An 11,260-nucleotide genomic window follows, 5' to 3' on the forward strand; every position below is an offset into this window, starting at 1 on the left:
CGGCTGTGTTTTTGCGCTGTGATCCCAGCTGGGGTTCTGACATGCTTCCATCGGGAAGTGGCACTGGAGGAGAATTCATTGCTTTTTCAGGATACAACAGCCCAGGGCCTGGACTGCCACAACCCTGACGTGCTTTGGGTACGTTACAGTCCCTGCGTGTCGAAAGGAGCATCTCCCGTTCAACAAGCCAGGCTGTTCAGATCTCCATCAAGGGACTTCAGCAAGACAGACCACCCTGCAAATTTCTGAGGCAAACCCAAGAAGCATTTTGTGTGCATGATTTTTTTTTTTTTGGTTTTTTTGGAGAATGAGACTGATTCAGCAGGAGATCTTGAACATGCAGGACTTCTGCAAAGTGACACACATCTAGTAGCTTCCCCCTGTTTAGGGACAATTCCTGGCGTTAGGCTGTTTTGGGCAGCATTTGCCTTTGCACAAGAACATCGTCCTTGCAAGCAAGCTGCTTGTGTGATCTAACCACCTTACCTGCCTCTGCACCAAGGTGCTGGTGAAAAGCAAGACCTGTCCTTCTTCCCTGGCTGCACCTCTCATGGGACATCTTTGCACGGACCTTGCGGGGGTTAAGGGGCAGGTGCCAGGATGCCTGCAGGGTACCAGGGTGCCCACCAGGTGCTGAGGTGCCCGCAGGGTGCTGGGATGCCCAAGGGTGCTGGGGATGCCCTCAGGGTGCCAGGATGCCCAGAAGGTGCCAGGGATGCCTGCAGGGTGTTGGGGTGCCCACCGGGTGCCGGGGATGCCCATCGGGTGCCGGGATGCCCGCAGGGTGTTGGGGTGCCCACCGGGTGCCAGGGATGCCCGCAGGGTGCCGGGGATGCCCACCGGGTGCCGGGGATGCCCGCAGGGTGCCGGGATGCCCGCAGGGTGCCGGGGATGCCCACCGGGTGCCGGGGATGCCCGCAGGGTGCCGGGATGCCCGCAGGGTGCCGGGGATGCCCGCAGGGTGCCGGGATGCCCGCAGGGTGCCGGGGATGCCCGCAGGGTGCCGGGTGACCGCGCTGCGGCGAGGCTCTGGTGCCACCTCGTGGGCTGCCGCCTCCCGCCGCCTCCCGCCGCCTCCCGCCGCCTCCCGCCGCCTCCCGCCGCCTCCCGCCGCCTCCCGCCGCCTCCCGCCGCCGCGCAGGGTCCGGCCCGGCGGGGAGGGAGGGAGCGGACGGCACCGGTTTGTGGGCCCGGAGGAGCAGAAGCTTCGCTCGGCAGCCCCGGCGCTGGCAGGCAGGGTCAGCCCGGCGGCCCGGGGCGGCTGGTGGAGCTCCTCGCCCCGGGGCAGGAGAGCTCAGCACCGCTCTGCTCTGCTGTGGAATTCCGCCTTGGCCGATCCTGCCCACGGTTTCTTCTTTTGCTGCTTCTCAGAGGCACGCGTGTTCCCCTACCACCCCACCAGCTGCTCAGAAGAGCTGGTGCCTTCAGAAAACATGCTTCAGAGTAGAGTTTGCTGCTCGTGTCCTGGGGAATGTCTCCAGACCCTCCCACGGGGACAGGCTGGGAGTTTATCACCGTCGTGCTGGCAAACAGCTTAGCAGGGATCGCTGTGCCCTGATCACATCAGGGACCACAGATGTCAGCAAGTGATGCAGCTTATAGAAATCTTTCATCCCATCTCAGTGAGCCCAGCAAATCTCCTGAGGCTGCGTGGGCAGGGGGAAACCTCTACCCTGCGAGGTGGTCCCTAGCAGTGCCCAGTGCCCCCGTCCTGCGCAGGATTACCGGGCCCTTCCCTCCTTGCTTGTGCTGCCCTGGCCAAACACCTCTGGCCCTCGCCACAAATGGCCTCAGAGTGGCATCACCTTGTGTGTGTATATATATATATATATATATATATATATATATATAAAACTTAATGCAAGCGCAATTCTCCTCCACACTCTCATCCTCATCACTGGGACCAAGACCTTACAAATCCCCTCCTTGAAGGGGCTGGTGCTGGTCCAGGCCCGGCCTTGCTCTGGGATGCAGGATTTGGCCTCTCTGTAGGTGCCATCTGGTCCCCAGCCATCTCCATGGGGTCACCCTGGCTCCGCAGCAGTGTGCCAGGGCTGGACCACAGGCAGGAGCGTTCCTGCAGAGCTGTAAGAAGCAGGATGCCCCAGGGACAATCACCCAACTGCTGTGTCCTGCAGTCAGAACTGGATCTAAACTGCCTGGAGGTCTGGGACCAGAGGGTGGGGGCTGCCTCTGCCAAACCCCTTCCCACCTGCCTGGCCCTCTCCTCCCAGAGGAACCCCTGCAGCCCCCGCTGAACCCCATCCTCCTTCCTCCCGGGGATTGTGTCGTGAGTGGCCGTGATCTACATACAAGCTACCACAGCCCAGCAGAGAGCAGCGAAGGAGGCTAAGCACCGCCTGTGTCCTAGGGAGGGGGTAAACGAGGTCCCTGCAGGGCCCTGTCCCGGTCCCCTGCCTCCTGCTTTTGGCTGAGGTTGCCGTGGCCAAGCAGATGTGGCTGAAACTGTCCCCAAACTGTTTGTACTCTTTCCTCAAAGGCCCACGTAGAGGAGCCATAAGGTGTAGCAGCCCTGCAAAGGCACGTGTTGATCTAGCGCAGGTCAAAGCCAGAGTGCAAAGCCTGCTTCCCCTGCCCGGCGCTGGGATCCCCGATAAGCTGTGACGCAGCATCCCTTCATCCCTCCACCCCTTCCTCAGCTCCCTCTGACTGTCTGCGGAGGGAATCAGCACCGCGCCCTCACAGAAAAGGCATCAGCTCCACTGATGGGCCAAAAGGAATACGCCAGAGAAAATCTATAGAGATATATATATGTATACATAAATGTATACTTACATATTAAATATATATATATTACATATATATTTTAACATTTCAGAGCACAGAGCAGAACCAGGCCCTCTAGGGTCTATTTAGAGCCTGAGGCTGGGGTCTGGCCACCAATAGCCTTGTGCCGTTATTTCCAAAGAGCACCAGCTCGCAGCTCCTATGCCGCACCGACCGCCCCGCGCCAGCGCCGAGGCTGGAGGCACTCTGGCTTCACAGGACCTGCCTGTGATTTTGAACTGCTCTTGGCAGCACGAGAGGGGAGCACTGGGGAATAAAAGCAGTAGGTAGCCAGCCTGGCGAACGCTGAGAATACCGAGTGTGTCCAAAGAGCCGCATCCTGCTGTGACATTACAGCAATGACGAGCACTCGCACGCTGCCAGTCCGCGGCAGCTGATGAAAAGGCAGGAAACAAGGGAGAATGAAATCAGAGCCTGCGGCTGACCTTGCAGCGATGCCAAGCTGCAGAGCCCTGCTGCCACCCCGTTCTAGCACTTGCGTAGGGCAGGAGAAAAGTGTCACCCTCTTTGGGTAGGTGGGTGGCTAAGCCGGGGAAGGTGCAAAACAGGGATGTGAGCAGAGCGTCCAGCTTTGGTAATTACGTGAGTTTGGGAGAGAAAGCTCCCCGGGTGTTGCCACATGGGGGAGGATCCTGATGCCACCTGCGTCCCCTGTGATGGCAGACCCTGCCCGTTGGGGGCAAGGGACTAGGAAGGCTTCAGCCACCAAAAGCAGCTCAATCCCCCTGAGCCCTGGGATAACCCGGCACTGCGGCGGGGATGGAGGCAGAGCACGGCACAGCTGAGGAGCCCCTGGGCTGCATGTGTGTCACTTCATTCCCAAGTCCTGGCGGAACGGGGGGCCAGTACTGATTCATCTGCCTCCCACGTGTCGGCCCCTGCTGCAAATCCTACCCAGAGATAATTGCTGTCTTCCTGAGCAGGCACCCCAACAGAGGGACCGGCCCGGCTGCGGGGCTGGAGTGACAGCTTGGGGCTCTTTGAAGATACTGAGAGAGCTGCTAAATATGTAAATCTCAGCACGCTGCTGTGGCTCTCGGTTAATAGAGTTTCTGACCCTCTGCAGCTGTGCAGGAGCAGAGAGAGACAGACCTTGCTAAAATCACCGAATGCAGCATCCCTGCTTGACTATTCCAGCCACGGGCCAGCCTCTGCTCTGCTGGGCTCAGTTTTAATGGCTGGGAGTTGCTCTGAAATGCCATTTCTGAAGAACAGAAAGCTGCTGGGTTGTACTTCTGTTTCGATTCCGTGAAAAAAAAACTTAAAAGAGGGAGATAAGGCTGTAGCCCCAGGTCACTTTGCCCATGGCTGGAAACTAAAGCAGGTCCTGAGCTCCCCTGGAAATGTCTCCAGTGGAGCAAAGCCAGCTCTGCCTCCTGCTCCAGGCTTCTTTCAGGGCTGCATCTGGTTCACGAAGATAATGATGATGCCAACATTTTTTAATTATTATTTTTTGCTGACCTTCCCAGCCATTTCCTTTCTAGGAGCTCACGCTTGGGATAATCCCCCTTTTATTACCCATGTCCTGACGGGGACAGACGTTGCCGGCTTTGCCTATCCAGTTTCTTATGTAATAGCTCCCAGAGACCGAGGGCTGCACAGGGGAGAGACGCTCAGTCTTTGGCGTAAGCTCCTTGGCGCAGAAACCTTAGGTCTGGCCCCCCCATCCTCCAAGAAGCCAACTGGTTCCCCTGAGAAACTCCCCACTGCTCAAGCCCAAGCGATGATCACGCCTGGCACGACCAGCAGCTTCCCCATCCTTAGCGCAAATAAAGCACATCCACGCTCGTCAGGGCTGCCTTCAGCTTCCTATGGGCTCCCGATGCCGTCAGAGAGGTCTGGATCAAGCACAGAGCATTGCTCTCCTTTCCCAGCTAAGTCCTCTGCTCTCCCTGCCTGGCTCGCAGCAGGGACTCAGCGCAATCAGCTAAATGCTTTATCCCTCTGCAGACAGTCATGCTGGGGGGGGGGAGGTGAAAAAGCCTGACGGGATCCTTTTGCTGGCCTGTCACCTTAAAGCCTCTCACCTCTCCCTGTCTTTCATCGAGGTTATAAACTCCTTAGGATGTCATCACGTGCTCCATAAATAACAAATATATAAGCAGGGGCTGCGGAGGGTCTGGCAGAGAAGGAGGAGGGGAGGCAAAATCCCGGGTTCTCCTCTCCTGCCAGCCGCGGGACGGCACCACTGGAGCCCGGCGGGCAGAGGAGCAGCGCGGGGTCCCCGTCCGGTAAGCACCCACGTTTCTGTTGCATCCTGACGGCTTTGGGGACAGCTGGTGGTCCCGAGGCCACTGTGACTTGCCAGCCCCGTATCCCAGGATGGGGGGAATTGCCCCAGAGGGGAGGGAGGTTGGTGCATGGAGTTTAGCTTGCCTGAAAGGTGACTTTGGTGGAGGTAAGAGTGTGGTTCTCATCACAGCCCGTGTCCCATCCTTACACTTCCAACACAGGCTATTAAAACCTGGGGGTAGGGACTCTTCCCACTGAAACCCTCTGTGTTTGGGGTACAGGAAAAACTCGAGCTCTTTTGCAAAGAATATTTGGCTTCGAAACTGGATGAATAACTCCTTACTAGCAACTCGCTTTCAAATTCAAGCTCCAGATCCAGGCAGACATTTAGAACATAATAAAAAGATGTTGTTAGGGGGGCACTGTGGACTTGCCTGTTTATTTACATGTGAGCTTCTCCATGGACCATGCGGATGCTTTGATCTCTAGTGCACAAACACAAACGGGGGGGAAAAATTTACAGAGCGAGCTTTTGGTACGCTGCTATGTACACACAAACGTATCGTGCTCATCTCAGGCAGGTCTGGTATGGAGTTACAGCACAAAATTTAGCCTGGGGTGTAAGTGACTGGAATGATATATAGGAGGCTGTGTTGGACCATGGAAGACAGATGTTTGGAGCCAGGGAGAGAGGATTTACCTCCTCACTCTAGTTCTTACTTACTCAGTGACCTGGGCGAGTTTCCTTCACCTCTGCAGGTCAGATGTTTCCCAGGTGTAACTGCAGTGCTGGTACCCCCACGGCCGGGCAGTGCTTGGGGTCAGCTCCGGGGACGGGCTGGGGAGGGCGGCCGGCTCCTCTGCGCTCTGCGGGCTGTATGTACACCCCCCCCCCCCCCAATCTTTTGCATCTGCAGGGAGCCGAGAAGCAAAACAAAAAATTCATTTCAAGAAAACAAATATATCAGCCCTCCAGCTGTATAATCTGGGTTGCCAGGAATAAAGAGCCGGAGGGGAAAAAAAATACAAGGAAAAGAAGCTAAGGAGCAGCCTTTCCCCATCACTGACTTCTGCTCCGGGCTGTTGCTGGTTGGGGTCTCAAGAAATTTCTAGAAATAGCTGGAGGGATCCAGTTCCCCTTTCCCAGTCATCTCTAGTGGGAACAGAGCAGCCACTCACACAAGAGGTCTTGAACCCCCCCGCAACTCTGTGGATATCCCGTAGAGACTTCCTAGCATTCAGTTCTTCACAGCCTTTCTACGATCCGGGATAAAGAATTGCTCTGGGACAGTGACCTGGCTAACAGCGGCTATCGGTGAGCGAACCTCCCGCTCCATGATTCCCACGGCAGCTGAAAGACCAGCCCTGCCCGGGCCGCGGTCGGCTGGCCGCTCTGCCCCGCCATCCTTGCACAGCCACCCTGGTCCTGAGCCAGCAGCATCCCAAGAACCTGCCCCAGGCACTCAGCATCTCCCAGGATCAAACCACCGCTGCATTTTCTAGGTGCCCAGAGCCTACCCTCTTTGCCTGCTCTGGGATTTATCCAGGTGGATGAGCTCCTAATCCAATTAGCAGGATGAGGAGTCCCAGAAGATTTGATAATAAGCTGTACAAACGCTACAACCCCCAGCACCCCGCTCGCTCCTCCAGCTTGGCCACCCCTTTAGTACGCTCAGCCGTTGTTCCCAGGAGCGTGAACCATCCATTCCCAGCACCGTTTCGGTTAGTCCTTGGTAACTAGAACTGGCATGGGGATGCTAAATAATTCCCTCATCAAAGAAACCCCCCTTCCCTGATGGATCCGATCCCTTGGATACACATCCACTGCCAAACCAGCAATTCATGGAAAATAAATCACGATGACACCCCATCTCACCTCAGACGGGATAAAACAGGCATTTCAAGCACCCAGCCCTCGGCATTTCAGGATGGAAAATTCCCAGCTTGCGCCGGTTCTGCCCTGCGCAATGTTTGTGCTGGTAACGCTTTTGTTTCTATAAATCCTATTAGCTGGAGGCAAGCCTATAATTAGCAGGGAAAGCCGGCACCTCTCAAACAATAATCAAAAATGACCTGGCTTCGCTGCAAATTGCTTGAATATTGGGCTGAGCAGGGATGGATGGATGGCTCGGGGAGCTCTTCCCACTATTTCTGCCTGTGGGTCACCTGTACGTAGTAAAGTTATTCGCTTAGTTTGTGGTTCTCTCTGCGTTTATTAACTTGGTTTGCTTGCACATGAAACGAGAGGCAGATTGAAGCTACAGGCTCTGATCCAGGTCGAGGGATTTAGCCAGGCTGTGCAGGATGGGCCCTGCCCGATGAGCTCGGGGGCTGATGACCCTCCTGGGGTAACCGAGGGGTCTGGGGTCCCACGTTGCGGGTGGTACATCCCGGGATGGGCTGTGCCTGGTGGGATCACGCTGCCTGAAGCTCCCAGGACAGGGGGCAAAGCCTGGGGACACCTCACCCAGGCAGGATGTCCGGGGCTTGTGGCCGCAGGCACCCACTCATCCACGGACCCATCTCAGCTACGTCTGTGACTGTGACCTAAGAGCCCAACGGGACTAAGCTGTGTCGCTGTGAGCCGGAAAAGGGAGTAAATCCTGGCAGCTGGGGCTGTCTGCAGGAGGTGGCTCTGGCTGCCTGACGTGTCCGTGCCGGTGCACTGCAGCGCATCGCGCGTGGTGGCCCAGCCCTTACCTCTTGCTCTCATACAGCCACGCAGCACCACAAACGTGAGCAGGTCACAGGGAGCGTTCACCCAGAGAGGTTTATTTTGCAGCCTCTTGGCTCCCTGCAGCCACATCCCACATCCCGTGCCTGGCCCCAGGGCAGCGGCTGGACTGGCCCCAGGGCTCTCCTGCCCATCCCGCTGCCTGGCGTTGCCATGGGTTGGGCAGGATGCTCAGTCCCACGCCTGCTCCCCCTGCTCCAGCTCTGATAGCCCTGTCCCTGCCCCGTCCCACCACCCAGACCCCCAGGCTGGTCACCGGGCTTTTCTCCCCCTGGTCCCTGGGGCTGTGGGGTTGCTACAGCCCATGGATGGTACCTGGCTGCTGGTCCCCAAGCCCTGGCCCCAGTCCACAGTGATGGCAGATGGGCAACGGGGTCACCGTGGGCGGGTATTTGCTGTGGGTATATAGATACACACATATGTATAGGAGAGGGGTGGCAAGCAGCTTAATCCTGTGCGTGATCAACAGGTATTTTCGGCGGCTAAGAGTGCTGGAGGAGATAAAGGGTGCCGTGCTGCCGCCGGGGCTGGGAGCCGGCAGAGGCTGCTCCGAACAGAGGGAGCAGTAGGAAGCAGAGCAGGAGGAGGAGGAGGATGTCGATGCTCAGCACGTTGCCATTCCTGAAGCCCATTCACCTGAGATCCCCCCGAAGCTCGCCCGGGGGCCAGCGCCGCCACACACTGCCGGCCAGCGAGTTTCGCTGCCTCAGCCCCGAGGACGCCGTCAGCGTGTTCGAGATCGAGCGGGAAGGTAAGGGGCTTCCCCAGGGAGGTCCTGGCTGGTGGCATCAGCTGGAGATACCCCATCCCTTCCCTCCACTGCTCCCTCATGCTCCTTGGGGGCACACCGTGGTGGCAAAACCCCCATGCACGTCCTCGTGGGTGATGATGGAGGGAGCCAGAGGCTGTGGCGTGTGGCCAGGCCACCGCGGGCTCCCTAACGAGGTGGGGGAGGCTGTGATTAAGGAGGTGGAGAACCACGGCCCCCCCAGCTCGCTCAGCTGCCTGTGGTGGGGATGGCGGGAGGCAATCCAGGGGCACGACCAGGCAAGTGGGGAGCAGCTCTCCCAAAATAGCTCTCCCAGGGGCAAGTGGAGAGGAGAGGGGGAAGGTGGGAGGAAGGACACCGTCCTCAGCCTCCTATTGCACAGGGGCACTTTGAGATGCATCCCCAGCAACCTCCCCCCTCCCCTCCATCCCAGGCACCCCCGGCTCCCCTCCTGCAGACTCATCTGGCCCATTTCTCGCTCCTCTCCAAAGGGCAAGGGCAGCCGGGGAGATGCCAGGAGGAAGGGTTCATCTCAGCACCCGCTGCTGTAGTCCTGGAATCGGCAACGAGAGCGGGGAGCCAGTCCCTGGGGGGCTGTGTCTGAGGAGCAGAGCTGCTCCCTGGAGCCGTCCTGTCCCTTAGAGCTCCTTTAGACCAAGTAGGCAGCAGGACACACGCCATCTGTCCCCATTACATCCCGCTTCCCCCCCTGCATCAGTGCTGGGCGGTTGTCTGGGTCCCCCTCGCTGTGCTCACCACCGTCGTCCCCCCCCAGCCTTTATATCCGTCTCCGGGGACTGTCCCCTCCACCTGGATGAGATCCGCCACTTTCTGAACCTGTGCCCGGAGCTCTCCCTCGGCTGGTTTGAGGAGGGGCGACTCGTGGCGTTCATCATCGGCTCCCTCTGGGACCAGGACAGGCTCAGCCAGGTAAGAGCTGGACCCAGTTCTTCCCAGTTCACATGCTGGGAGAGGCACTGCCAGAGCCTGGGGATGAGGAGAAGCTCCCCGGGGCCCTGAGGCTACTCACCAATCTTCTCCCAAGATTAATTGCTACAGGGCTGCTGCGGTGGAAATGAACTTTCTCATTAATTAGTTTTACTGATGCTGTTAAAATATGCTCAGTAATTCCCCACAACACTCATTTGGAGGGACGATGGGGGGGGTGGGAGGGGATGGCACCGGGACCCTTTTCCCTTTGGGGGAGGACGTGGACCCCGGTTCATTGGGATGGGGAACCAAGACCCATGCACGGGACCCCCCCGGTCACGCTAACCCCCATTCCCCCTCGGCAGGCGGCGCTGACCCTGCACAAGCCGCGGGGCACGGCGGTGCACATCCACGTCCTGGCCGTGCACCGCACCTTCCGGCAGCAGGGCAAGGGCTCCATCCTCATGTGGCGGTACCTGCAGTACCTGCGGTGCCTGCCCTTCGCCCGGCGCGCCCTGCTCATGTGCGAAGAATTCCTCGTGCCCTTCTACCAAAAGTGCGGTTTCGAGGCGCTGGGTCCCTGCGAGGTGACGGTGGGGGAGCTGGCCTTCATCGAGATGCAGCATCCCGTGCGGGGACATGCCTTCATGCGCAGGAACAGCGGCTGCTGAGCCCCCTCCGGCCCAGCTCTGCCAGGGAAGCTGGAGAGAGGCTGGGGGCGGAATAAGTGGCTGCAACCCCTCTCCATCCCCACCACGGCTATACACCTTCCCCAGCCGGCCCTGGCTGCGGCTATTCCCTCTGCCACGTCTGCCTTCCCGCCCGGAGAGCGGCCCGGTCCCACTCCAGCCCCGCAGGACTGGGGACTGAAAGCTCCCGCTGGGAGCACCGACCCCCCGTCTCTGCTTTGGCCAGGGCTGTGCCGGCCAGCCTGGGGGGCTGTGGGGCCACGCGCCCCACCGGGATGGGAAGGCATTGCCCTAGGAGCAGCCGGGGGGGCTCTGCTGATTGAAGGCCGCTCACGGCCATGTTTTGCTGAGATACCCAGCGGAACCCGTATGTTCACGTGCCCCCCGCCCTGCACCCCCTCCCACTGCCAACGCCGCCGCCACCACAAGCGAAGCACACCATGGCCAAGCCCTCCCTCAAGCAGCCCCCAGACCAGGCAGGGGTCCCAGCAGCCACCCCCCTGCCTGCAGCCATCTTGCCAGACCCCTCGGAGCCCACGGCCACCCCTCTCCACACGTTGCAGAGCCTCCCTGGGGAGCCAGTCCAAACCAACCCCCCCCCAGCCCCCCAACTGTCCGGGACAAGCCTTCTGCAAACACCTCAGGCTGTTGTGACACAGCAAATAAAGATGTGGCGGTGGCTTTCTGCGCAGCCCGTGTGTGTTCCTGCCCTGCTCCGACCATCACCTCACCTCAGTAACCGGAACCATCCAACAGCCCTCGGGACGTCTCAGACGGGGGGCAGATGGGGCAAATCCAGCCCTGGGTCATCCGGTGAGGGGTGGGATACAGGCAGGGGCAGGAGGCTCTGCGGGTCTTTTTGCTCCAGGTATTTGGCTTTTCCCTTCTGCTTGAGAGCCTCCAAACCCCGTCCCCCTCCCAGGGAGGGGTTTTCAGGGGTACCAGGGGACAAAAGCGTTCCTGCACATCAGGGCACGGGCCCCAGGTACTCCCAGCTCATCCTCCCTCCCCGCCACACCGACCATCCTCAAAACAACCAGAACCCCCCTAAAAGTGCCCTATCCCCACACCAGAGAAGGGAAAAGAGGCCTTGTATAT

General features: G+C 59.0%; 1 protein-coding gene across 1 annotated transcript; it reads left to right on the top strand.

Annotated features, from left to right (window-relative positions):
* The first annotated feature begins 8,368 nt into the window (after positions 1 to 8,368).
* Positions 8,369 to 10,144, top strand: AANAT (aralkylamine N-acetyltransferase). Its single transcript, XM_054846346.1, has 3 exons — positions 8,369 to 8,525; positions 9,319 to 9,473; positions 9,839 to 10,144. Exons 1-3 carry the CDS (start codon positions 8,369 to 8,371, stop codon positions 10,142 to 10,144), a joined length of 618 nt encoding a protein of 205 aa, XP_054702321.1.
* Positions 10,145 to 11,260: the final 1,116 nt, after the last annotated feature.

The sequence above is a fragment of the Grus americana genome, chromosome 18 (assembly GCF_028858705.1).
Source record: "Grus americana isolate bGruAme1 chromosome 18, bGruAme1.mat, whole genome shotgun sequence".
Taxonomy (NCBI): domain Eukaryota; kingdom Metazoa; phylum Chordata; class Aves; order Gruiformes; family Gruidae; genus Grus; species Grus americana.